The sequence below is a fragment of the Helianthus annuus genome, chromosome 5, assembly GCF_002127325.2.
Source record: "Helianthus annuus cultivar XRQ/B chromosome 5, HanXRQr2.0-SUNRISE, whole genome shotgun sequence".
Lineage (NCBI taxonomy): Eukaryota > Viridiplantae > Streptophyta > Magnoliopsida > Asterales > Asteraceae > Helianthus > Helianthus annuus.
The window spans coordinates 38279078-38307075 of record NC_035437.2 but is presented as its reverse complement, the minus strand read 5'-3'; the positions used below and the strand labels follow the sequence as shown (position 1 = coordinate 38307075).

Genomic DNA, 27998 nt, shown 5'->3' with positions numbered 1-27998 from the left:
AATTTAGTATGTCGTGTCAGTCTTAGTCTAGATAGAGTCGTAGCGTAATTTATTAGATGTAACACCCTTAAATTTTTCACTTGATTTTAGAAATAAAATACACCATTTCAACTAAAATATTGGTTACGTAACAAAACATTCCTTAATGGTTACGTAACAAAACATTCTACGTTGCTTGACCGTCATCCATACGATCCACCTCATCACCTAGGATCAAAACCGTTAAAATATTAGTTTTGACATTTTTATACCATACATAATCATGAGACCCGACATCAAATATTAGATAAATAAAATAAATAAAAGTTTTTCTGGTTCCACCGTAACTTACGGTGTCACCGTAAGTTACGGTGAGTCCTGGAAATCTTTTGGTCCACCGTAAAACAGGAGTGAACCACCGTAAGTTCCTGACCTCTACCGTAAGTTACGGTACCACCTTAACTTACGGTGGTACCTGGAAATTCATGTTTTTGTTTGGTTTGGTCATTACACTAAAACCCAACTCTCGGATTTCAGTTTCTAGGATGCCAATACATTAAATCTCACAATTCTAATATGTTATATATTATCCATTATCAAAGTTTCAATCCATCTTAATCCGGAGCATTAACCATGTCGTACTTGATTATTCGACCCGTTTGGCTCGTCTAAGGAATCCTCCATTATGACGACTACCAACGAGTTCCAACCAATTTGATCCATTATTCAATATAGCGACATCACCGCTTAAATTCAAAACAACCCTTATTCTAAAATCCAATTACGCATTTAATAATCATCCAATCTACTTAATGTAACGGGTCAAGTTACATACCTTTAGAGCAAACCCTTCAACCGCAAATCACCACCAGCTTGTCCACTTGACGTTCCGGTATCCTTTCCTATAGAGTTCAATTCAAGACATGTTTAGAACTCTTCTTTAACCTTATTTCGCATAGCACACCGAAACATCATAATTATGCGTTAAATCTTTAAATTCCTGTTATAAGCCTTCTTTGGGGCATTTTTACAAACACCTTAAGGGCAGATTTTTCACATGATTATATGACAAGTTTCTAGCTTATCATTTAGCCCTAATTTCATCTCAATCAACACTTTACAAGATGGTTAACTTCTAAATTCCTGAATTCACTTCAAAATAGTCAATTTACTAGTGTTTATCAATTTACACATAGTTTCACTAATCACCTACAATGGTGATCATAGTTTCCACTAAAATTTTGTTACACCCTAACATGTTTAACCTTAAAAATGACGCAGCGGAAAAAGAGCTTTAAAATTTCTTTCCTTATTAACGACATTACTTTCACGAAGGTTCCAAATTCTAAAAATGTTAAACGTTCTATAAAAGAATTCATAACATTCATGCTAAAATTTAGATTTCTAGACATTATATACTTCAACTATGTGACCGATCTATCCGTACAATCCTTGCTCTTGACTCGATCTACGTCCGCTTCACTTCCTTAGCAGCAGAAGAAATCCGTGTAGTACCTGTGGACGCCACATACTACTTAACCATTAGTCATTGGCAACGTCATACAACAATAATCTAATACAAATTAAAAATCATATAACATTCGATAACATAAACTTTGATTCATTCGACTATCCTCTCGGATTCCTTTGTTCCGAGTTAGGCTTCAAGGTTCGGCTTCAATTCTACAAGAGTCTGACGTTCTCATTCCTGCATTACATTTCAATCTCAAGCACATCATTAGTAATGTCCATACTCAAACGTATTGAAACCATGTATACATGCATACCTGTCCCATTCTTTTCATAGACGATAAATCCTACTTCGTGCATTCATATATTCATACGTCTGATCATATGCACCTACATATCTACATACAATCATATTTATACATACATACATACATACATACGTACATATCTGATGCATATGCTTTTGGTACGCCTAAGTGGTTAATATTTACATGTTTTAGCATCAAATTTGTATCGAGACATGTTACTTTGATGCATTTTTACATGTAGGGTAGTGGTGGAAGGTTACGTGATGATTCCGGATCATAAACCTATCACATGGAGCTTTACACACATCAAAGGAACTCAAGGAAAGTGATCTAGGCTTGTTTGGAACACCCCGACGTTCACTTTAACATGGAACCAGCGTTTGACAGTGAAGCATGGGCGTTTGGGTTTCTGCCCGGCGTTCCATACTCCCAAACCCGGCGTTCCATACTCCGGGTGCAGCTACAAACCGCCCACTAAAACTCGCATAACTTTTAAACCGTTTACCCGTTTAACCTCCCGTTTCTTCCTACATGCTTGTAAATTCACATTCTATCATATTAACTTGAAATCCTACCTCCGGATTAAGGAAATTCTTAACTTACGTGCATTCGATATATTATCATTTTCTAACTAATTGACCCGTTCGTGCATTTATCAACATAATCTGTTTATTTGACCTCAATCTCATATGAACTTTAATAATTTCATTGGCACCTATCATAAAAGATTAAATTCTCGGACGTCTTGCATCCTCTTAACTCATTTTCACTCAAAGGCTTATTTTTGACCCGTTATGGGTATTTGCGCATTAAGTGGACTATGACATACAAAACCCTATACTTCGCTTTCATACTTGTCCAAGACATTACTCTAATCGAATAGCTCGTTTCCAAACGACTTCTAAGGTCGTTTGCCCGATATACCTATCAAGGGCATTTTAGTCAACTATGCTCTATCCTTAATAACAAAGGAATTCCTTAGATAAGTAACCAATTCCACTACTTAGCTACAATTTCTTAATCACACCTACCTTGCTCGGATTAAAACTAAGATCCGTTTAATACATTCATTGACATCATACAATTCATTCCTATTTGACCTCAATTATCACATATAATTAAATTGCATATAACATTACATAAACAACTAAGAAGTGATTACGGAATCACTTACCTTGTGCATCCGTGTTCATACCCGCTTGCTTGCCTCATCTTGACCCGTTAGCCTTCCATGCTTGGTCCATGCTAGTGTGGTTCCTATTCTTTCATGCCGTCATGCCATAATAATGTTAGTATTCATGCTCATTCATATTAACACACATTTTCCAACTCTTATCTACATTGACTTTCACTAACACGCATACGACATGATTGGTCAACCACATAGTTTCAATATCCGTGAAATCCAAATTCGTTATCACACATAACACATAATTGATCTAACACATATTCCATGATCTCTCGATTCTTATATTTATGTCAAAATGCCTAACCATGCTATAGATTCTCTGTTGACTTTCAGAAAGTCAACCTTCTAGCATATAACTTCCAATTTCGAACACGCATTTATGTTGATATAATAGACCATATTAATGACATCATGTTAATTTCATACATAATGTTGTATAACACATACAACTACATGATCACCTAGTCACATACACAATATACACATACTTATGCTTTCATAACTTCTACATTCGACAACCGCATTGTTCAACATTCACTTAGTCAAAATTATCATCTTACATACGTACACGACATAACTTCAACATTATCACTTATCAATAAACTATTCATTTCACATTCGTACACATTCACTCTTAACTACCATAAATCAAGCGCATCAATTACATGGCGAGCATCACACCATTGAAGCATAAGGTACAAGTTCTTAATGCATAATTTTACCAAACCATACATTCAAATCCGAATTCTCATATGGACTCCACCTTAAGACACTTAACTTATTATTTTGCTAACGGCTACACCATAAGCACCTTCTATACATACTTACCCACAACTTTCATACAATTTCACAATTTTGCTCTCTTAGGCATTTCATCGAACACTTGGCGGGTGTACTACTAACAAAACATTATGTACAAGCATTCATTGCATATTCTTACTAGTTCATATCTAGATCATCAAATTCCACTAGAATCATATAATTCTCATAATATACCCTAATTAACTAACAATTACTCATTACATACAACATCATACATAAACTTTACACAACAATTAAGCATACATGATTATCCATAACATCATCTTCACTACCACAAGTGGGTTTCATCTCTAATCATCTAATTAACCTAAACCACGTGTAATCTATGCTCTATATCATGATATTAATACATTCTCATGCTCAATTTCATACTAATTCGCGGGTTGATCAAAACCCACTTCATATCAAAATCACCAAATCAAAAATTACAACTTACCAAGTGATCTTTAGGGCTAGATGACTAAGAATTCGGGTACATGCATTAGATTTGGGTTGAATTCCCCTTTCAATTTGAGCAAATAAGCTTGAGCTAGGGTTTGGCTCCTTTGGGAGCTTCTGATCGACGTAGAACACACACGAATGTGTGTTTGTGTGTGTTGTTATTTTCTTATAATATCCCAACTTTCCTTTTAACCCACATTAGTCCCTTATGATTCTAAATTAAACATAGTTGGCCCCATTGTTTTCCACTCTCAATCTATAGCCAACACTATCTAACCAAGTTAGATAACTTGGTTGTTAGTGAAAAAACCCACTTGACCAATAAATCCTACTTACTCATGCCAACCTAATAAAATGTCCAAATAAAATATTTAGACTCGAGTTTTGGGGCGTTACAAGTCTACCCTCCTTAAATGAGGTTTCGTCCCCGAAACCTTTCTCATTCGAACCAAACCAAACCAAATCTACTCTTAACCCTTTCAAGTTATTCATTCACAATACTTATGTTAGATTCGGCTCCAGAGCTCTTATTAGTGCCTCTTACTTTATAACACCAGTACTTAGCACATATCATGACTAGCGTTTCATTCATCGAATTTTATTCGAATTGTATACAATTATTAATCATACAAACCTAAGTCTGAGGCTTGTTTCTAACTTCCTATATAAGCATATTACCTTCATATATTTGCTAATCGAAATAAATCGATTTATTTATACCACACATACCTCATATACTATCTTTCATTTTCTTCACTATGAGCCATCCTCAATATTTCATTACTATCATTACTTCTGATTACCTTAAAGCTCTTAGAAGGGGTCGATATACTATTATACACATACTATAATCATTCAAGGACTTCTATTACTACCAAAATCACCCTTCTCAAACCTACTTATCCGTACTCACCATGGAGACTAAGCATTATTTCCATGGTTACTATCGTTATTTATACCATGCGTATCTTTTCTACAATGTTTTGTTCAAATGAACATGGCCAACAAGCCTAGCATCAAAGTTAGCATTTCTTGACAATATTTGCCGTCTCTTATATTTTATCATAATTTCCACAGTTACGAGCATTCAAGTTCAATACTACCCGACGATCATTACGAACATTTTGAAATTTACTTCGCATTTTGCACTACGGTTTGTATATATATATATATATATATATTCTATTCTGACACATCTATCCCTAGTCGAGTACTAACCTCTTATTAAAGTTACACCCCTTTTTATACATACCTCTCGAAAGTAAATTCCATTGATTTGTTATCCATACCTTACGAAGATCATTCCTTTCCGATTAGTGACATTGCGCGTCCATTCATCAAGCTCACCTATGAGTACGAAATTTATCATATCAAAACATTAACTAACGAGCCCAAATGGCAACTGCCATCTGACCTGCATGACCCGTTTATCCCTTCGACCTTCTCGCATACAACGCATTCGCATAAATACATTCATATATATATATATAAATATATATGAAAATTTAAGCATAGTTTGAATCACATCACTTAAGAAACATTTACTTGTCTGGTTCGTAAGTACTTACACCTTCGGATATTTTCACTCCTATCATACTTTTGTTCATTTGCTTTACGTTTACTTATATGACTTGTGTGACATAATTATGGTCAGACTATTGACTTCTTCTCAAGTAGACTAGCTTTAGTCGTTTATACCTTAAATCCGTTTCGCGGATTCGAACACCTTACTCATACCTTTCGTACCTTTCATGTTTTGAATCCGTCTCACGAATTCAAATACTGCATTCACCTCTTTCATTCTTTGAAGCCGTCTCGCGGATTCAATCATTTCGTTCATGCCTTTCATTCCTTGAATTCGTCTCACGGATTCAAGCATTGCATTCGCATATTTCATTCCTTGAATCTGTCTCGCGGATTCAAGCATTTCATTCGTATATTTCATTCCTTGAATCCGTCTCGCGGATCCAAGCATTGCATTCGCATATTTCATTCCTTGAATCCGTCTCGCGGATTCAAGCTTTGCATTCGCATATTTCATTCCTTGAATCCGTCTCGCGGATCCAAGCATTGCATTCGCATATTTCATTCCTTGAATCCGTCTCGCAGATTCAAGCATTGCATTCGCATATTTCATTCCTACAAAGTACTCTCAATCCCCCGAGAGTCTTACTACCCATTTCACCCACACGCCTAGCTGCTACCAAACTCTATCGGACATACCTGTAATAATTATCACGGTCTCACGAACGTCATACGTTTCTTGTGTATTGGCCGGGTACACATTCCACGTACTAGGTTCGTGTCTTTGCGTAATCGCCACCTTATGTCCGAAGAATTTGGTTTCGGCTCGTGTAACATTTTCACAACTTATTTACCATGTCACTATCATAATTTGTTCAATTTTTTTTCACTTGCTTAACCATACCATTTCATACGCCCATACGTTAGGTTTACGTACCTGGGGTCAATTCGTTTCATTACTTGCCTCGATGCCGGTCCTAGACCGCATTCACGGATCATCTCTTCCAACAATTGCGCTTACCCTTCATAAAACATACTATTAGTTTCCTTCAAATACATAATCTAATACATACTTACATTCGCTTTTGCCCTTAGGCCTCGATCGAGTCTTGGATTGCACGGGTTCTTGGTCAGGAGAGCACACCGGTTTGAGTTCAAGTATTTACCTCCTGTTACTTGATTCTCTCAAACCAGGGCTCTGATACCAACTTGTTTCACCCTAACATGTTTAACCTTAAAAATGACGCAGCGGAAAAAGAGCTTTAAAATTTCTTTCCTTATTAACGACATTACTTTCACGAAGGTTCCAAATTCTAAAAATGTTAAACGTTCTATAAAAGAATTCACAACATTCATACTAAAATTTAGATTTCTAGACATTATATACTTCAACTATGTGACCGATCTATCCGTACAATCCTTGCTCTTGACTCGATCTACGTCCGCTTCACTTCCTTAGCAGCAGAAGAAATCCGTGTAGTACCTGTGGACGCCACATACAACTTAACCATTAGTCATTGGCAACGTCATACAACAATAATCTGATACAAATTAAAAATCATATAACATTCGACAACATAAACTTTGATTCATTCGACTATCCTCTCGGATTCCTTTGTTCCGAGTTAGGCTTCAAGGTTCGGCTTCAATTCTACAAGAGTCTGACGTTCTCATTCCTGCATTACATTTCAATCTCAAGCACATCATTAGTAATGTCCATACTCAAACGTATTGAAACCATGTATACATGCATACCTGTCCCATTCTTTTCATAGACGATAAATCCTACTTCGTGCATTCATATATTCATACGTCTGATCATATGCACCTACATATCTACATACAATCATATTTATACATACATACATACGTACATATCTGATGCATATGCTTTTGGTACGCCTAAGTGGTTAATATTTACATGTTTTAGCATCAAATTTGTATCGAGACATGTTACTTTGATGCATTTTTACATGTAGGGTAGTGGTGGAAGGTTACGTGATGATTCCGGATCATAAACCTATCACATGGAGCTTTACACACATCAAAGGAACTCAAGGAAAGTGATCTACGCTTGTTTGGAACACCCCGACGTTCACTTTAACATGGAACCAGCGTTTGACAGTGAAGCATGGGCGTTTGGGTTTCTGCCCGGCGTTCCATACTCCCAAACCCGGCGTTCCATACTCCGGGTGCAGCTACAAAACGCCCACTAAAACTCGCATAACTTTTAAACCGTTTACCCGTTTAACCTTCCGTTTCTTCCTACATGCTTGTAAATTCACATTCTATCATATTAACTTGAAATCCTACCTCCGGATTAAGGAAATTCTTAACTTACGTGCATTCGATATATTATCATTTTCTAACTAATTGACCCGTTCGTGCATTTATCAACATAATCTGTTTATTTGACCTCAATCTCATATGAAATTTAATAATTTCATTGGCACCTATCATAAAAGATTAAATTCTCGGACGTCTTGCATCCTCTTAACTCATTTTCGCTCAAAGGCTTATTTTTGACCCGTTATGGGTATTTGCGCATTAAGTGGACTATGACATACAAAACCCTATACTTCGCTTTCATACTTGTCCAAGACATTACTCTAATCGAATAGCTCTTTTCCAAACGACTTCTAAGGTCGTTTGCCCGATATACCTATCAAGGGCATTTTAGTCAACTATGCTCTATCCTTAATAACAAAGGAATTCCTTACATAAGTAACCAATTCCACTACTTAGCTACAATTTCTTAATCACACCTACCTTGCTCGGATTAAAACTAAGATCCGTTTAATACATTCATTGACATCATACAATTCATTCCTATTTGACCTCAATTATCACATATAATTAAATTGCATATAACATTACATAAACAACTAAGAAGTGATTACGGAATCACTTACCTTGTGCATCCGTGTTCATACCCGCTTGCTTGCCTCATCTTGACCCGTTAGCCTTCCATGCTTGGTCCATGCTAGTGTGGTTCCTATTCTTTCATGCCGTCATGCCATAATAATGTTAGTATTCATGCTCATTCATATTAACACACATTTTCCAACTCTTATCTACATTGACTTTCACTAACACGCATACGACATGATTGGTCAACCACATAGCTTCAATATCCGTGAAATCCAAATTCGTTATCACACATAACACATAATTGATCTAACACATATTCCATGATCTCTCGATTCTTATATTTATATCAAAATGCCTAACCATGCTATAGATTCTCTGTTGACTTTCAGAAAGTCAACCTTCTAGCATATAACTTCCAATTTCGAACACGCATTTATGTTGATATAATAGACCATATTAATGACATCATGTTAATTTCATACATAATGTTGTATAACACATACAACTACATGATCACCTAGTCACATACACAATATACACATACTTATGCTTTCATAACTTCTACATTCGACAACCGCATTGTTCAACATTCACTTAGTCAAAATTATCATCTTACATACATACACGACATAACTTCAACATTATCACTTATCAATAAACTATTCATTTCACATTCGTACACATTCACTCTTAACTACCATAAGTCAAGCGCATCAATTACATGGCGATCATCACACCATTGAAGCATAAGGTACAAGTTCTTAATGCGTAATTTTACCAAACCATACATTCAAATCCGAATTCTCATATGGACTCCACCTTAAGCACACTTAACTTATTATTTTGCTAACGGCTACACCATAAGCACCTTCTATACATACTTACCCACAACTTTCATACAATTTCACAATTTTGCTCTCTTAGGCATTTCATCGAACACTTGGCGGGTGTACTACTAACAAAACATTATGTACAAGCATTCATTGCATATTCTTGCTAGTTCATATCAAGATCATCAAATTCCACTAGAATCATATAATTCTCATAATATACCCTAATTAACTAACAATTACTCATTACATACAACATCATACATAAACTTTACACAACAATTAAGCATACATGATTATCCATAACATCATCTTCACTACCACAAGTGGGTTTCATCTCTAATCATCTAATTAACCTAAACCACGTGTAATCTATGCTCTATATCATGATATTAATACATTCTCATGCTCAATTTCATACTAATTCGCGGGTTGATCAAAACCCACTTCATATCAAAATCACCAAATCAAAAATTACAACTTACCAAGTGATCTTTAGGGCTAGACGACTAAGAATTCGGGTACATACATTAGATTTGGGTTGAATTCCCCTTTCAATTTGAGCAAATAAGCTTGAGCTAGGGTTTGGCTCCTTTGGGAGCTTCTGATCGACGTAGAACACACACGAATGTGTGTTTGTGTGTGTTGTTATTTTCTTATAATATCCCAACTTTCCTTTTAACCCACATTAGTCCCTTATGATTCTAAATTAAACATAGTTGGCCCCATTGTTTTCCACTCTCAGTCTATAGCCAACACTATCTAACCAAGTTAGATAACTTGGTTGTTAGTGAAATAACCCACTTGACCAATAAATCCTACTTACTCATGCCATCCTAATAAAATGTCCAAATAAAATATTTAGACTCGAGTTTTGGGGCGTTACAAATTTCACATAATTTCAGCTTGTGTTTGTCTAGGGTTTGTCCTTAGACACTATAGTTGTTCCTAGATCATCATAAGACACACATGCAACTAACAATTCAGATTTTCCCAATTACACGAGAAATTCAAGTTGAGAGATTTCATGAAATTTCACATACCTTGTAACCCCCTTGTGATGAGGATCACGAATCTCTGTTCAGATTTCAATTTGGGACAATGATTAACCTTCAATTGATCAAATTTGTGAAACTAGGGTTTTGAGAGAGTGGGGTCGCCCCTGGCGTGCTTGTTCGACCAGACACCTCCTTTTGGGGGTGTTTGGTTTGTTTTACTAACTTAATTAAGCTTAAGTTTCAATTTGTTCAACTTAAGCCCCTCACTTAGGTTAATATTAAGTTTAGTTGCATTAAACCCTCCTTTAAGTTATTTCTAGACTTGTAACTAACTAGGTTAAAATTTCTAGTTAGTAACTTCTTTGTTTATTTATACTTTATAATTCTAATATAAAGTTTTTATAGTTTCGGGGTGTTACAAGTCCACCCCCCTTAAAAGGGTTTTCCCCGAAACCGAAGTGCGTACCAAATAGTGTAGGGTGGAGACGTCGCATCTCCTCTTCGGACTCCCACGTAGTGTCCGAACCCTTCCGGTGCTCCCATTTGACCTTGACTTGATTAATCACCTTGTTCCTCAAACTTTTCTCTTTACGATCTAAAATCGCAATTGGAGTTCGACATTTTCTGCCATATAATAGTTCATACGGGGCCATCTTAATGCTCGCGTGATAACTATTGTTATATGCAAATTCGACCAAGGGTAGATGGATATCCCAACTACCTCCGAAGTCAATAATGCAAGCCCGCAGCATATCTCCTAACGTTTGTATTGTTCTTTCACTCTGTCCATCCGTTTGAGGATGGTACGCAGTGCTGATGAACAACTTGGTTCCCATTTGCTCTTGGAAATCCCGCCAGAAATTTGAAGTAAACCGGGTATCCCTATCAGACACGATGGATACCGGCACTCCATGACGTGCTATTATTTCATTAGTGTAAACTTCTGACATCTTTTCTGACGTATAAGTCTCACGAATCGGAATGAAGTGAGCACTTTTCGTCAATCTATCCACCACTACCAATATGGCATCGAAAACACGATTCGTCTTAGGCAACTTGGTTAATAGGTCCATTGTAATATGTTCCCATTTCCAAACCGGAATTTCTAACGGTTGTACTTTGCCGTATGGTTTCTGGTGTTCTGCCTTGACTTGTAAACATGTCAAGCATTTTTCCACATGCCTCACCACGTCCCTCTTCATTCCGGGCAACAAATAGTTTTGTTTCAAATCATTGTACATCTTGGTCGCACCCGGATGAATTGAATAACGGGATTTATGAGCTTCATTAAGTAGAAGCGCCTTTACTCCACAGGTATGTGGGACCCATATCCTTCTGGATCGAGTCTTCAACCCGTTATTCCCATCCGACAAATCTTTCAACTGACCTATTATTCTTTCTTTCTTCCAATTCTCTTCTCTCATTGCTTCTAATTGCGCCTCTCGAACACGTTCAAGTATACCCGAGGTCACCACGAGTTGCATCGATCTTACTCGTATTGGGACATAGTCCACTTTTCTGCTCAGAGCATTCGCCACTACATTAGCCCTTCCGGGGTGATAATGTATTTCACAATCGTAGTCTTTCACCATTTCCAGCCATCGCCTTTGTCGCATATTTAACTCCTTCTGATCGAAGAAGTATTTCAAGCTTTTGTGGTCGGTGAATATGGTGCACTTTACCCCATACAAGTAATGCCTCCATATTTTTAATGCAAATACCACCGCTGCCAACTCGAGATCGTGCGTGGGATATTTCTTCTCGTGTATCTTCAACTGTCTCGACGCATAGGCTATTACCTTGTCCCGTTGCATCAACACGTAACCTAGCCCTGATAATGAAGCATCCGAATAAACCACCATGTCTTCAACTCCGTCCGGCAATGTCAACACCGGAGCTTGAGTTAACTTTTCTTTTAGCGTTTGAAACGCTTTTTCTTGATCGAAACCCCAAATGAACTTTTCTTTCTTTCGCGTTAGCTTTGTTAGCGGTGACGCAATCTTGGAGAAATCTTTAATGAATCTCCTATAGTATCCCGCGGGCCCCAAAAAGCTTCTAATTTCCGAAGGGTTCTTCGGGGGATTCCACTTTGACACAGCCTCGATCTTGGACGGATCCACCAATACTCCGTCGGCGCTTATGACATGGCCAAGAAATTGTACCTCTCGTAGCCAAAAGGTACATTTAGAGAATTTTGCGTATAACCTCTCTCTCCTAAGTGTCTCCAATACCTCTTGTAAATGATGTGCATGCTCCGCTTCACTTTTCGAATACACCAAGATGTCATCGATAAACACGATGACCGACTTATCCAACATTGGTTTGCAAACCCGGTTCATGAGGTCCATGAAAGCCGCGGGTGCATTCGTCAGCCCAAATGACATTACGAGAAATTCGTAATGTCCGTATCTCGTACGGAAAGCCGTCTTCGGCACATCTTCTTCTTTGACCTTTAATTGGTGATACCCCGATCTAAGGTCAATTTTTGAAAACCAATTCGCACCTTGTAGTTGGTCGAATAAATCATCTATCCTCGGGAGTGGGTATCGGTTCTTTACCGTGAGTTTGTTTAACTCCCGGTAATCGATACACATGCGCATGCTCCCGTCTTTCTTTCTCACGAACAATACCGGTGCGCCCCAAGGTGACACACTCGGCCTTATGAATCCCTTATCAAGCAAGTCTTGAATTTGGGACATCAGCTCTTGTAATTCCGACGGTGCGAGTCGGTACGGGGCTTTTGCTACGGGTTTTGCGCCCGGAATCAATTCGATCCCGAACTCTACTTCCCGTTCAGGCGGTATCCCCGGTAAATCCTCCGGAAACACATCTTCATAATCTCGCACTACCGGTACCTCTCCAATCTTTTGTGATTCTTTTTCGGGCTCATTAGCGTATATTATGAATGCTTTGCATCCCCGCTTCATAAGCTTGTGAGCTTCCAACATTGAGCATACTATAGGGTTGCCTCCTTTTTCGCCATAAATGGTGACATGTTTCCCGCTCGGAGATGTTAGTTTTATCTCTTTACGAAAACACACTACCTTTGCATGGTATTGAGATAGCCAATCCATCCCAACGACTACTTGAAATTCTCCCATTGACATCGGGATTAGGTTTATCAAATATTCTTCTTCGTCAATGCTCAGTTTGCAGTTTTTACATACATCACAAACAATAAAGCTCTTGTTATTACCTATCTCTCCTTCTAAGGGTACAGGTAATTTTGTTAGAACAAATGAAGGATGTCGAATAAACCCATATGATACAAAGGATTTATTCGCACCCGTATCAAACAACACGTGTGCAGGAATTGAATTTACAGCAAATATACCTGAGACCACGTCAGGTTTAACCTTTGCTTCTGCGGCGGTTAGTTGAAAAGATCTTGCCTTTGCTTTCGGGGCTTCACCCTTCGGTTCCTGCCCATCCTTCTTTCCAACCAGTTCCGGGCATTCCGACTTCTTGTGACCCGTTCGATAACAATTGTAGCAAACCGTCACTTTCTCCGGGCACGATATAGCCATATGTCCCGTTTTCTTGCATATGGGACAAGGCTTATCCTTGTAACGGCATTCGCCTTTATGACCCTTCCCGCAGATCCTGCAACTTGGCGACCCGCCTTTCGTATCAGATTTCTTTGCGCTTTCGTTTGTTCGTGCCTTCTTAGTAGGGCTTGGGTTTACATCTTGTGCTCTCCGTTCACCCCTTTCGATGCTCTTTTTCAGTTCGATCTCCCTTTCCCGAGCAGCATTTATGATCTCGGTAAGGGCCTCGTATTTGGAAGGGGTGATAAATTCCCTATATTCGGCAGTCAACATGTTATGGTAGTAGTATATCTTTTGTTCTTCATTCGTCACTAGATCGTCACAAAACTTCATCTTATCCATAAACGTTGCCGTAATCTTGTCTATGGTCTCATTCTTGTGCCTAAGTTGCATGAACTCTTTCTTGATTTTATGCATAACCGCTTTGGGGCTATGATGCTTAAGAAATGGCGTCTTGAATTCTTCCCTAGTCATGACCTTAGCAGCTTCAATACCAATCTCTCTCTTTTTGTTATCCCACCAATCTTTCGCTTGACTTCTTAGTTGACCCGTACCATAGGCTACGTAGTCATCTACGTCACAATGGGTCCTCTCGAATACCCCTTCGATATCACTTAGCCATCTTTGGCACACTATTGGGTCAACTTCCCCATTATATATTGGTGGTTTACAAGCCATGAATTCCTTGTATGAACAAGGCTTTCGTCCTCCATGCATTTCCTTTGCTAAATTTGAATCATCTTCTAATTTCTTGATTCTATCTTCTACCATTGATAAAACTGTGTTTTGAATTTTATCAATAAAGCCCGACAAACTGTTTTCGATCGCCTTTCCAACCTCTTCGGCAATCACTTCCCTTATTTGTTCAGTGACTCTTGGCACCGCATCATCATTACCTCCATCTGCCATCTCTATTTCTGAAATGTTTACATAGGTTGTTAAACATTCCATTTATAACACATGCTTTACTTGTTTGATTCAATCAAGTTCATAACTTGATTTAATCGTTCTTGCTTTGATTCAATCAAGTTCACAACTTGATTTAATCGTTCTTGCTTTTTGATTCAATCAAGTTCACAACTTGATTTAATCGTTCTTGCTTTTTGATTCAATCAAGTTCACAACTTGATTTAATCGTTCTTGCTTTTTGCATTTCTTGTATTTGAATGAGCTTACTCGCTCTTTTCATGCATATTTGTTCATTTCTCATTCTTTACATAATACATAATTTATTAACAAAAAGTTAATTCTTACCGGACGATCGATCAAGCTTGAACCGAACACTTTGTTGACAACCTTAGGCTCTGATTACCAACTTGTAACACCCTTAAATTTTTCACTTGATTTTAGAAATAAAATACACCATTTCAACTAAAATATTGGTTACGTAACAAAACATTCCTTAATGGAGTTCATAAGTACGTCAACTTTAGTCAAGTAATGACTAAGTTGGAATGTTTTAAAAGTTGATTAAGAAATAGTTTACAACCCATGAACAAAGTCTAAGTAAGATTAAAACATTGCGAAAGCTTCAAAAGTCGTGTTCGGTTCTTCTACGTTGCTTGACCTACATCCATACAATCCACATCATCACCCTAGGATCAAAACCGTTAAAATATTAGTTTTGACATTTTTATACGATACATAATCATGAGACCCGACATCAAATATTAGATAAATAAAATAAATAAAAGTTTTTCTGGTTCCACCGTAACTTACGGTGTCACCGTAAGTTACGGTGAGCCATGGAAATCTTTTGGTCCACCGTAAAACAGGAGTGAACCACCGTAAGTTCCTGACCTCTACCGTAAGTTACGGTACCACCGTGTAACTTACGGTAGTACCTGGAAATTCATGTTTTTGTTTGGTTTGGTCATTACACTAAAACCCAACTCTTGGATTTCAGTTTCTAGGATGCCAATACATTAAATCTCACAATTCTAATATGTTATATATTATCCATTATCAAAGTTTCAATCCATCTTAATCCGGAGCATTAACCATGCCGTACTTGATTATTCGACCTGTTTGGCTCGTCTAAGGAATCCTCCATTGTGACGACTACCAACGAGTTCCATCCAATTTGATCCATTATTCAATATAGCGACATCACCGCTTAAATTCAAAACAACCCTTATTCTAAAATCCAATTACGCATTTAATAATCATCCAATCTACTTAATGTAACGGGTCAAGTTACATACCTTTAGAGCAAACCCTTCAACCGCAAATCACCACCAGCTTGTCCACTTGACGTTCCGGTATCCTTTCCTATAGAGTTCAATTCAAGACATGTTTAGAACTCTTCTTTAACCTTATTTTGTATAGCACACCGAAACATCATAATTATGCGTTAAATCTTTAAATTCCTGTTATAAGCCTTCTTTGGGGCATTTTTACAAACACCTTAGGGGCAGATTTTTCACTTGATTATATGACAAGTTTCTAGCTTATCATTTAGCCCTAATTTCATCTCAATCAACACTTTACAAGATGGTTAACTTCTAAATTCCTGAATTCACTTCAAAATAGTCAATTTACTAGTGTTTATCAATTTACACATAGTTTCACTAATCACCTACAATGGTGATCATAGTTTCCACTAAAATTTCACATAATTTCAGCTTCTGTTTGTCTAGGGTTTGTCCTTAGACACTATAGTTGTTCCTAGATCATCATAAGACACACATGCAACTAACAATTCAGATTTTCCCAATTACACGAGAAATTCAAGTTGAGAGATTTCATGAAATTTCACATACCTTGTAACCCCCTTGTGATGAGGATCACGAATCTCTGTTCAGATTTCAATTTGGGACAATGATTAACCTTCAATTGATCAAATTTATGAAACTAGGGTTTTGAGAGAGTGGGGATCGCCCCTGGCGTGCTTGTTCGACCAGACACCTCCTTTTGGGGGTGTTTGGTTTGTTTTACTAACTTCATTAAGCTTAAGTTTCAATTTGTTCAACTTAAGCCCCTCACTTAGGTTAATATTAAGTTTAGTTGCATTTAACCCTCCTTTAAGTTATTTCTAGACTTGTAACTAACTAGGTTAAAATTTCTAGTTAGTATTTTCTTTGTTTATTTATACTTTATAATTCTAATATAAAGTTTTTATAGTTTCGGGGTGTTACATTAGAGTCTCTTGGGTTCGATACTCGGACTTCTTTAGGCTATACTGCATCGATTGGTACACTTGCCGGTCGTGTGGTTTAGGGTTTAGAGAGTCTTAGTTTTATAAATTTAAAGCTTAGAGAGTCTAGTTTAGGGTTTAATTTAGTTAATTTAGTTAAACCACTTTCCAGCACATCAGTGACTATTTTGCTAACAACTGTGTGTACACTAACAAAAAATTTAGGAGCCAGTTTCGAATGGGTCGACGATTGTTCATACGTATTGCCAATGATTTGGCTAATTATGATGACTTTTCACATTGCGCTATGATGCTAGAGGGAGAAGTGGTTTTACTTCGTTTCAAAAATGCACTTCGGCACTTCGTCAATCAGCGTATGGCACTACTAGTGATTCATGGGATGAATTTTAAGGATGTTCAAGAGAATGAGTCGGGAGTGTTTGTATGAATTCTGCAAAGGTATTGTGAACCTGTATAGCAAGGTGTATTTACGCCAGCCAACGAAGAAGGATATCGAAAAGCTTTATGCATCCCATGAAGATACACATGTTCCTGGGATGCTAGGAAGCATTGATTGTACGCATTGGCAATGGCGTAATTGCCCTACTGCATGGTGCGGTCAATATATGCGTGATGAGATAGGTTATCCTCAATAATCTTATAGGCCGCCTGCTCACAAGATTTATGGATTTGGCATGTTTTTTTTTGGGGTTGCAAGTTCAAACAATGACTTAAATGTTCTTGGAAGATCTCATATTTTCGATGATAACATTAGAGGTACGAGCCTTGATTCTTCTTTCATGCTCAATGGGGTGTCATACAAGCATGGATATTACCTAGCCGACGGTATATACTCATCCTATACGGCTATTGTTAAAACTATACTTGTTCAGTTTGCGAAGTGCCAAGAATCGGCAAGGAAATATGTCGTACGGTTGTTTAGTGTGATAAAGGCAAAATGGGCGATAATACAAAACCGACTCGTGCATTTGAACCAAAAATAAATTGAGATACATTATGATGCTTGTTTAATACTTCATAACATGATTATTGAAGACGATGTTGAGCAATATGTGAATACAATCCAAACGACATTCATGAGAATGTTGAGCCGGTTGACAAGGAACAACAACAATCAAATTTGTGGGCGCTACGCAGTGAACACGTGCATGGAAACCTATGTGCGATTTTCATCGACTATATTTGGAATAAGTTCCGTGTCGATCCCGTTGATGATGAGTAATGGTGTTCGTAGATTTAGACAAAGTTTATTTTATGATTTTAGTATGTAATTTGTGTCTTATTTTATTTGTAATTTTATAGAATTTTTACGCAAATTTGAATTTTCTTAAAAAGATATTCGTATTTATTGTAAATAAATACATTAGACGAATAAAAAAATGTGTTTAAAAATAAAATACATTAAGTAAAAAAATATTAAAAAATGGAAGAGAGAACGGGGAAGAAAAGGGGAACCACATCCCACTCTTAAGAGAAAATGGTGACTTGAAAAGGAAATGATGTGATGCCTATGTGAACTTAGGGAAGATGAGACTACACAATGTTATAGATGCCAGATTTTATTTACCCAATTTACCTTTGTAAATAGGGACATGGGGTTTCAGAACAGAGAATAATATGTTGTTCCATATGTTTTTTTATGAATTTCTAAGCGACTTTTGATTGGTTTGACAAGTTCAACCCACTTGATATGTTTTCTTTCTATTGGTTTGAAAGCATTAATAAGGGATCAGGGTAATTGAATATTTAGCACTTACATTTAAAAAGAAAAGAGAAAGTTTAGTTTTTACTAATACTTTTGCCAAGAAATGGACGTAGAATAGCTCTTGCCGTAGAAACCATGGTAACGAATGGACCTAGAATAGCTCTTGCCATAGAAACCATGGTAACGTGTAGCGATGAAATGTAATGATAGGCGAAGTTTCATATCAGAATTATGCTATCAAGAATTGTAATCACATAACTATATTAGCTCCGTTTAGGCAAACTTAGTTGTCTAGAGTTGTAAACGAAGTGAGTTCAATTTCAAATTTCAGCTCGTGAGATTTCGAGTCAAGCCAAGCCGGCTCTTAGTGTTTTCAAGTTCGAGCATGAGTTGAGCTTGGCTTGGCTTGCCACATGAACAACCCTAGTAATTGAATGATATTGGTTCATTGTTCCTGGACTTGTGTCCAATATTTCCTTAGGGGTGTTACATTTATTCAATTGTAAATCCATAAAATTCTGAAATTACTTTTCCATTAAGGTGAAGTATGTAAAAAGAAAATGCTTAGAAACTAAATATGACTTTGAAACAAAATGAATATCAATGAGATCACTTGGAAAGGCTAGAAACAGGTTGAAGACCATGTTTTAAAGCAGCTTTCCAAACGACATCGATCCTGTCGACATCAAGAGCACCGACTTCATGATGAGTCCATCCTTCCAAGCTATGCACAACTCCTCCTGCATGACATGCATGCACTATTCCTCTTCCCATTGTATACTGCACTCTCACAAATATAATTAGTTTCCAGAATGGCAACTTTCTCAAGTGTCTTACTAAGTCACTAAAGTTCATTATGCTTTTTAGTCACTCAACTTTTTTTAAGTGTTTGGATTCTGAGTTTTTAACTGTAATTTAAACTAAGTTTATATTATTTTCTTAGACGAGAATAGTATATACCTCGCAAGATCCAAGGCCTTCAACGTCGTCGGGCAGTTTCATGGCAGCAAGTTCACCATAAGTGCAGTCCCTTCTAAAAGCCAAGATGGGCGGCACCACAAACTGATGAAAATGAGTTCCTGCCGGCGCCCATCTTTGTTGTCCAGGCGTAATCCATTTCCCGACTACCCATGTCTGTAGTCATTGAACATATTAAAACTCGCAATAGTCAATACTATTAGATATGTAAGTTGGTGACAGTTTAGGCGTAATCCATTTCCCGACTACCCATGGGATGGGTAGTCATTGAACATATTAAAACTCGCAATAGTCAAAATGACTATTAGATATGTAAGTTGATGACAGTTTAATTACGCGTGCATGTAAGAATGATAATCCATTTGAAAAATTCTTCTTACTTAGAAGAGTGTTAGAATGTACCTTGCAATTTCTTGCTGCTTGGTACTTGGTGACTTGAACTAAATTCTTCTGGCAATTTGCTGGTGCTTCTTGTTGGATATTTTGAAATCTCTCTGTTGATGGAGTCAACATCTGTTTTTTTTTTTTTAATTCAAAAAAAAAAAAATTACTACACAAAGTTGTAAGGTAACCATTAAAAATATATAACTTTACATCTATAAAACTCAAAACGACTTCATTTATTTGTCCAATTTGACTTTTTTAACGGCAACAATGATAAATATATATCAAAGGGCTAGCGGGAAACTAGCATAACCCCATTATTTGTCCAATTTGATAAGCTGCATCCTTGCCATGTACATCCAAACCATAAAGTAGCATATTATTTTAAATTTAAAAAACATAGAGTAAGGGGGGTGGGGGTGGTGATCACTCATCACTCACAACACCCAATCAAGTTTCGCCATGTCATCAACCATTTTTACATCACTCACAACTTTTTTTAGTGGCATTTGTCATCACTCACAACACACAACAATAAACCCTACACCCCCTCACATGTTCCATCATTCAAACCTTTGTCACGCGTGAAAAACTTCACGGAAACCATATGATTACGTGATGAACAATATGGTGGCGGTGGAAAAATGCAAACAACCACGCGTTGAACTTCCATCACGCGTTATAAAACCCCACCACCCCCAGTGCCCTAAGTTGGTTTAAATCATTTATTTGCATTGTGAGGGGTAGTTGGCACTTTAACTCACCTTTTTCTGTGACATTTTAGGTATGTTTTAAAATCAAAGATGGCCAGTACACCAAATTAATTAATTGCTCCATCATAAATATTCAATAGGTAATAAATTTATGGACCTCATTGAAATCAACGATTATGTATGTCCGTTTAATAGGTAATAAGAACTGATCTAAGAAATGTTAGACGTGTAAGAGAGACTTACAAGAACACAAACACCTCTTTGGCAAAGGTAAAGGGCGATGGCACGTCCGAGCTTTGAAGTGGCTCCAGTGAGGAAAACCTCTTTCACATCTTCGCGAATCTCATTGAGGATAACAGCTGCTGTTAGTGTATTCCCATGGACTACACGTACTTTCAAATTCGGGTGCCTTTTCACAAACAATGTTCCACCTCCGTTAAGTGCTTCGTTCTATATTTACCATATTTTGATCAACCAAAAACTCCGTTTAGAAATGAGGCATCAAAATGAGTTAGACGAAATAAACACCCTCTACAAGAAGTACTATGTATTGTTTGAGATATTCATAATTTTTTTTTATTGGGACCAACTTGATAAGGCAAAACATATTTTCATGAGCAATTAAGGAAATACCTTATTTAAAGCAGCAAGGCTAATGACCTTCACACCCAATTTGTCAGCCCTTAGAATAGCCTCTTCGATATGTTTGTTAATGCCTTCGCTAGCAAATGGCAAGAAATACTGTACAAGCAAATTATGAACGGATTATAACAATAACTGAAGGCCAACACCAACATAACACAATAGTAACAAAGTGTCCCAAGTGTCTGACTAAAGTCATTTACATGTCTTTAAAGTCAGTCAACTTTCATTACGCGGTGTTCAAATTATATACATTTTTAAATAATGTTACTTTTTTTTAAATGAAGTGACCTGCGTATAACATAAATGAATGGACAGAAACCAACCTGGAATCCGAAACGAGGAACGGCCCATGTTTGGTGTAATTTGCCTCTTAAATTGTAGAAAGACAAGAGGAATGTCTTAGACTTAGCCCACATGAGTAGCATCACTACGAATGTAAATGGCCAAAGCGGAACCAAGAAAAGTCTAGCACTATAAGCCATCGATGAAAATGATCTGAAGAGGAAGGGGACGTGCAATGCAGATGTGATATCAACACAATGTGCCAAGAACACAAAATCCGGTATCCTTGTAGATTTGCCTACATATGTGTACATTTGACAACATTATTTAGAAACGGTAGAAAGACGTTGATACATCATGTTTAGTGTATCAATAAAATATGAGGGTTACTTCACTTTTAAAAATTGATTTAGTAGTTTTATAAAATTGTTGTAATTATGAAACGTTATAAAAAAAATTGATGCATCAATATTACAAAAATGTTGCATTTACTTTTGTAACATTGTTGTGCTGATGTATAGTTGTAAAAAGTTGATCCATTGTTAGTGAAGCACCATTTTAGACAGTTGTTTTAATTTATCCTCATTTGGAAAACGATCGAGCGCAGACTATCATCAAACTCAAATGTTTGTAAATAAATAACCTTATTATTACATTAAAAGAGTTCCTTTTACCAAAAAAAATATTTATATTATACAATATATACACACATATATTATCTGAATAAATAAAAAAAGTTACCTGCGGCTAGACTTATTTTCTTCTGCGAGGCCCAAGACTTTGTGTTCAAAGTATTCCACAAGACATCATAGAGAGGCATAAACAAGCAATAGTTGGTCTTCATCTCAGTGTGGTGTAGGCTGTAGTATCTGCCAAAATAAATAACAAATTAAAATTATAATATAGATAATAATAGCAATTATATTGACTAATAAATATTATTATGGATGACCAACAATACATTACTGTCTAACTAATTTTGATTCAATATTCTATTCCTATATTACAAAAAAAAAAAAAAAAAAAAAAAAAAAAAAAAAAAAACATATATAGAAAGTACAATTCACAAGTACCATAATGCACTTGCATTATGAAGTCCAGATCAAAGGTTGAAAAACGGAGGTTGAGATCACTATAAAATAAATGAAATGAAATGAAATAGCAATGTAGCACATAGCATAGTATATATATGTTATACTTTATATTCAAAGTATGGGTATTTGAATAATTAATTGACACCATATAAATTTCAAATTTATGTGTACTCAATTAACTTTTCTTTGACAACAAGTGCAAAGTATAGACTATACTATTTTCTTTAATCGCCCATGGCTTTATAGCCTAGTGGCATCTTGGTGGTGGGATAAGGCTTTGGGACCAATAGGTCCTGGGTTCGATTCCCACAAGGGGGGTTTTCCCATGTTTATTGGGTTTCCTCCTGAATTGGTGTGGCATTATGCCTAGTGGAGATGGATATGATCGGGTGGTTCCTCTGGTGGCACGATGATACTCCAGTGGTCCGTCAGTGATCCAAATTTGCCGTTCAAAAAAAAAAAAAAACTATTTTCTTTAATCTGTTTTTTGCAATCGATATATTCATGTATGGAATGAGTTTGGGAAGGCCTTATAGGCTGTTTGGTAGCCTCTGAATGGTCATTAAGAGGCTACATCTTAATGGAACCATTAAGAATTTTACCAATGAGAAGGTAGAAAAATGTGACATGTGATGATTTACCATTTAGTTTCATATCTATTTGTAAAATTGTAATATGTACCCGATTTTATACATGTGGAATACTAGCTTATTTATTATACCCTTCAGGCCCATAGGATTTACCCTAGGCGTCGACGATACTCGTTTATAAACTTAGATGATTACCCGCTAGTATTCTCATTTATCTGAACTTGATTTCAAACTCCTCCCAAAAGCCAAATTATATTATCAGATACTAACATACAATTATAATAACTCTAAAGTAGTTTTAATATTATGAAATTTCTAAATACTTCTACGAATTTAAATTGCTTATTTTTTTATTTTTAATATGATAAAATTTATTAAGGTATCAAGTTATAATTCATATAAACAAACATGATATTGATTTTAAGTAAGCAAACGGATATCACATTGCATTACCCACTTAGAGTTTTGAATTGTATAGATACAATTGATTAGTGAAAATCTAGACATGAATAAAAATAGATTTGATACAAGCATTAGATATTTATTTTACTAACATTTTAAGCAAACTTTTAAAAGTCACTTAACTATTATTTATGCGTGTTTCAAATCCATAAATAAATAAGAAATTACAATACTTTGTATTAATGCGTTACACACTTTTATTGACTTTTCAATAAATAGTTATTTAATCATTTAAAAACCATGAAAATACTATAAACTTCTTACAGACGGTTATATTGTCTTTTTATTCAGTAAATTAAATCACATGTTCTCTGTGGTGAAATATATATTATACAATTTATTTAAATACACATAACTACAGATATAACAAATAGTTTTCATATATGATTTTATATATATTTTTTTATTATATGTGATAGCGTTAAGTATAAATGTTTATATACTGTTCTTGTATTTTCCAATTTAAAATGTGTTTTTAAATGATCCCCTACGTGTATAGACACACACATATATAACGTCACTATAATACTGTCTAGATGTCTCACTGTAAACAATATCTCTATTCTTACATATAACGTTGTCTATATTTTACCATTCTCATACCTTACATTAGATTTACTGAGTATGATGATGATGATGTTTAATACTCATACAATAACTTACGTTGGGGTGTAGAGAATATATTTGAAGAAAGGAAAATATTCGAAAATCCACTGAGGCATGATCTCCACATTTGAATGGCCGAAACAACGTAAGATATCAAAGACTAAAACATAGCCGTATATGATAGTTTTAGATCCGTATCCAGACAAACAACAACCAAGTACAGGCAGCCCGATTACTGTGGTAACTAACACCTCCTCCAAGAATGTGGTGCTTCCGGCTACAATATAATTAACAAGTATTATAAGTCGGTGTAACCGTACATCCTATATATAATGCATGTACTCTTTTAATTTGTGCTTACACAATGTTTCTTTAATAAACTTTTGCGCGTATAACTCGCGGTATCTTTCAAGTACATTTTTATTCTTGTGTCGGGTAAATATAATTTGTAAAAAATGTGTCCGGTAAATATAATTTTGAGCATTGAATGATCTTCACCTCAACAATGACACTCGACACGTGTTATGAATCTTACAAATAGTACAAGTATGAAGAGTTGTGGACCATCGGTGCTTAAAATTGTGTCAGACTATCAACAACCGTTTAGAAATAATTACAAATGTATATGTTAATTGTTTTAAAGAAAAATTAAAAGTTTTGTCATTTATCTTAATATCATTTATCAGACAGTGTGTTTTTAAGGAATGTTGACAAGTTTTACCCTTTACAAGGAATTTTGTTGCACATTTTGTACTTTACTCTTAACTCAGTTAGATTTTCTTGGTAAATCTTGTCACCCAAGGGTATTTTGGTCTTTTTACCCATTTATTTCAAGAGTCAACCATAAAATATTTTGTTTTATTCTTTTAAATAATATTAAATAAATGGGTAAAATGACTAAAATACCCTTGAGTGACAAGATTTAACAAGAAAATCTAATTGGGTTATGCCTAATGGACAAAACGTGCAACGGAATTCCTTGTAAAGTGCAAAACTTGTCAAAATTCGTTAAAAGAACACCGCCTGATAAGTGATATTAAGATAAAGTACAAAACTTGTAATTTTTTCTTGTTTTAAATAAGTAAATAACAGGTTTATAATAAAAGAGAGTAATATAAAATAATTGAAGGGCACAATAAGGTTTACTCATAAATGAAGGAAGATGAGGGATATGAATGCTATTACCTGTTACCGGTTGGGGTACAGCTGATGCATGATGGAAAGAATGATAAGGGGTAAAAAGGTAATTTCCATGTAAGGATCTATGAACCCAATAGTAAAGATGTTCTGAAACAAGCACATGAATCACCACAATGACAAAAAGCCCTTTGGTTTCCCAGACTGGTAAGTTAGCAAATCCATCAGGGAATATGTATATAGCCAATGAAGCAAGTAGGGCTTGTGAAATTACAAAATTGTCCCTGAAAATGAACACAAATCCAATCATGAAATATTGATGTTTCAAGTTAAGATCTTGGTAGTAGTGGTGATCTATAATGTACTTTTAAGCCATACCAGTCCCATTCTTTGTCGATTTGATCAAAGTCAATGCCTTGCTGAAGAATCAATCGGTTACGAGTGAGGAAAAGCATGTTACAAATGTTAGTATACCACATATATAGAGCAAATCTAAGGAAGCTTATAAAGAAAACGTGGAAACACCAATTGCTTGCAAGATGATCAACCCCTTGAAGTCCTGAATGTACAATACTTCCCACTAAGGGTCCAAGTAACATATACTACAGATTAAGCAAAACCGACAAAAATCACTGAGTTAATAAAATGAAATAAACGTGATTGTGTTTTGTGTAAGTTAGATTAACTGATTACCTTGAAAGTACCAAGATTTTCCCATGGCCAAGCAGAAAAAGGAGCGATTTTCGCCATGATCACTAGCTAAAAGATGAATCTAATACCAAGGGAGATGAGAAAGATGGACAGCTCAAATTTATGTTTAGTCCCTTTTTCTTGAAAAAAGACCAAAGGCTGAATGCTTATGCTATGGAAAGAACAAGAAAACCAAAGAAGTTTCCTACACAACCAAGGGGTAGGAACACCAAAAAGCCTTGATCGATCGAGAGAGAGACAGAGAGAGACCAAAAAATGTGTGTTTTAATTAGGGACTTCTTTTGTGACCAAAGTGAAGTCAAAATTGGAGTATATATAGAGGCAACATGAAAATGCAATATGGGACAGTATAAACTTGTGAAATGGACAAGAAATGCTAGCTGGTGGTAGTTTTGTGGTGGGGAGGGTGAGGAAATGGGGTTTGTGCCTTTTAGAGGGAGATTATGGTTTAATTTCTGTCATGGAGGTAAACTTGGTGTAATTTAAAAGTTGGATTATATAACCTTTGCCGTTAAAAAAAAATTGGGTTTCATTAAATTTTAGACAAATTTAACTGGTATTTAAGCAGTTTATAATATATAAATTTATAACATCTGTCACGGCCCCAGCCCCGGTTTGACCCGGTCAGGAGCCGCGGGACAGAAACCCGTGGTATTTAATTGATGGGACAGCGAAAGATGATGGGGTGGCTGTTTTTGGTGGTGAGTTTTTGGCAGGAGGAGATGATGTAACATCTGTTGTCTTCTGCTTTTTGGCAGGAGGAGATGATGGGGTGCCTGTTTTTGGTGGTGAGTTTGGTTTTGGTAGTGGTGATATGATCATAGATGATGATGGTGGTAGGATAGTGGTTGTGTGTGGTGAGGTGGTGTGTGTTGATACAACAGCTTTAGTTTGACTATCTTTTTCTGGTTCAATATAGATACCATCTTCAATTCCCTTTTTCTTCCACTTGATTTTCTCCCCCTTTTTGGCATTATCTGAAAAGGGTTCATTCATGAAGAGGACAGTGGGAGAAACTTTTCCAGTGGTACTTTGGATGTGAGCCCTGATAGCTTTGATGAGTGACTGAGTATCTTTAAACCTTGACCCCACCATGTTTGTCAGCATTTGTACATGTATTGCATGCTGCTGATCAGCCATTTGTTTTTATTTTTCAAGCAGGGGTTTGAATACATTCCATAGCTCATTTGCAGCAGGTGCAGGTTGTCCAGGTGCTTGAGCTGGGACAACAGTGGATTATGCTTTCTGAGCTTTTAACAGCTGTTGCACCATATCCTTTATTTCAGCAACTGAAGTTTCAAGATTTTCAACTCTGCCCATCAATTCCTGATATTTTGGATCATCACCCAAGTTAATGGGATCATCTGATTCCCCACCAGCAGTGGTTGTACCAATGTGTGACTTAGGAAGGTGCTGTTTGTTTTTTCAGACAAAAACTGTCTGCAGTCTTATTTCAGCTGATTTTATGTCTGCAACTGAAGATGTGGTCTGAAGGTCTGCAAGCTGAAAATATAATACTGTTTGTTTTATAAGCTGGATATAAGCTGAAAAAAA

At 36.3% G+C, this 27998-nt stretch overlaps 1 protein-coding gene and 1 long non-coding RNA gene across 5 annotated transcripts; both read right to left on the bottom strand.

The window, feature by feature from the left end:
• Positions 1-34: 34 nt before the first annotated feature.
• On the bottom strand, positions 35-10168 carry LOC110940681. 4 transcript variants are annotated; one of them, XR_002593437.2, is made up of 9 exons: positions 9920-10168; positions 8646-8733; positions 7489-7569; positions 4205-7409; positions 2932-3019; positions 1589-1847; positions 1399-1494; positions 815-881; positions 35-207 (listed from the first exon to the last, which is right to left on the bottom strand). It is a non-coding gene; the product is annotated as an uncharacterized LOC110940681 (long non-coding RNA). The 4 variants fall into 4 exon arrangements; XR_002593436.2 differs by having other exon boundaries at positions 1595-1847; XR_004893896.1 differs by having other exon boundaries at positions 1399-1847.
• A 9101-nt stretch (positions 10169-19269) lies between these two features.
• Positions 19270-26841, bottom strand: LOC110940683 (very-long-chain aldehyde decarbonylase CER3). Its single transcript, XM_022182236.2, has 11 exons — positions 26427-26841; positions 26112-26335; positions 25782-26017; positions 24654-24873; positions 22586-22713; positions 21886-22142; positions 21551-21658; positions 21161-21367; positions 20223-20333; positions 19803-19976; positions 19270-19622 (listed from the first exon to the last, which is right to left on the bottom strand). Exons 1-11 carry the CDS (start codon positions 26481-26483, stop codon positions 19452-19454), a joined length of 1893 nt encoding a protein of 630 aa, XP_022037928.1. The 5' UTR covers positions 26484-26841; the 3' UTR covers positions 19270-19451.
• Positions 26842-27998: the final 1157 nt, after the last annotated feature.

Excerpts from the sequence above, each read along its gene's own strand:
- LOC110940683 (XM_022182236.2), bottom strand. The coding sequence starts at position 26,483 with ATGGCGAAAATCGCTCCTTTTTCTGCTTGGCCATGGGAAAATCTTGGT. Across the intron at positions 20,334-21,160 it reads AAAGAGGTGTTTGTGTTCTT|ATGTTGACTCCATCAACAGA; the intron begins GTAAGTCTCTCT and ends AAAAAAAAACAG. Across the intron at positions 19,977-20,222 it reads AAGCAGCAAGAAATTGCAAG|ACATGGGTAGTCGGGAAATG; the intron begins GTACATTCTAAC and ends CAATGACTACAG.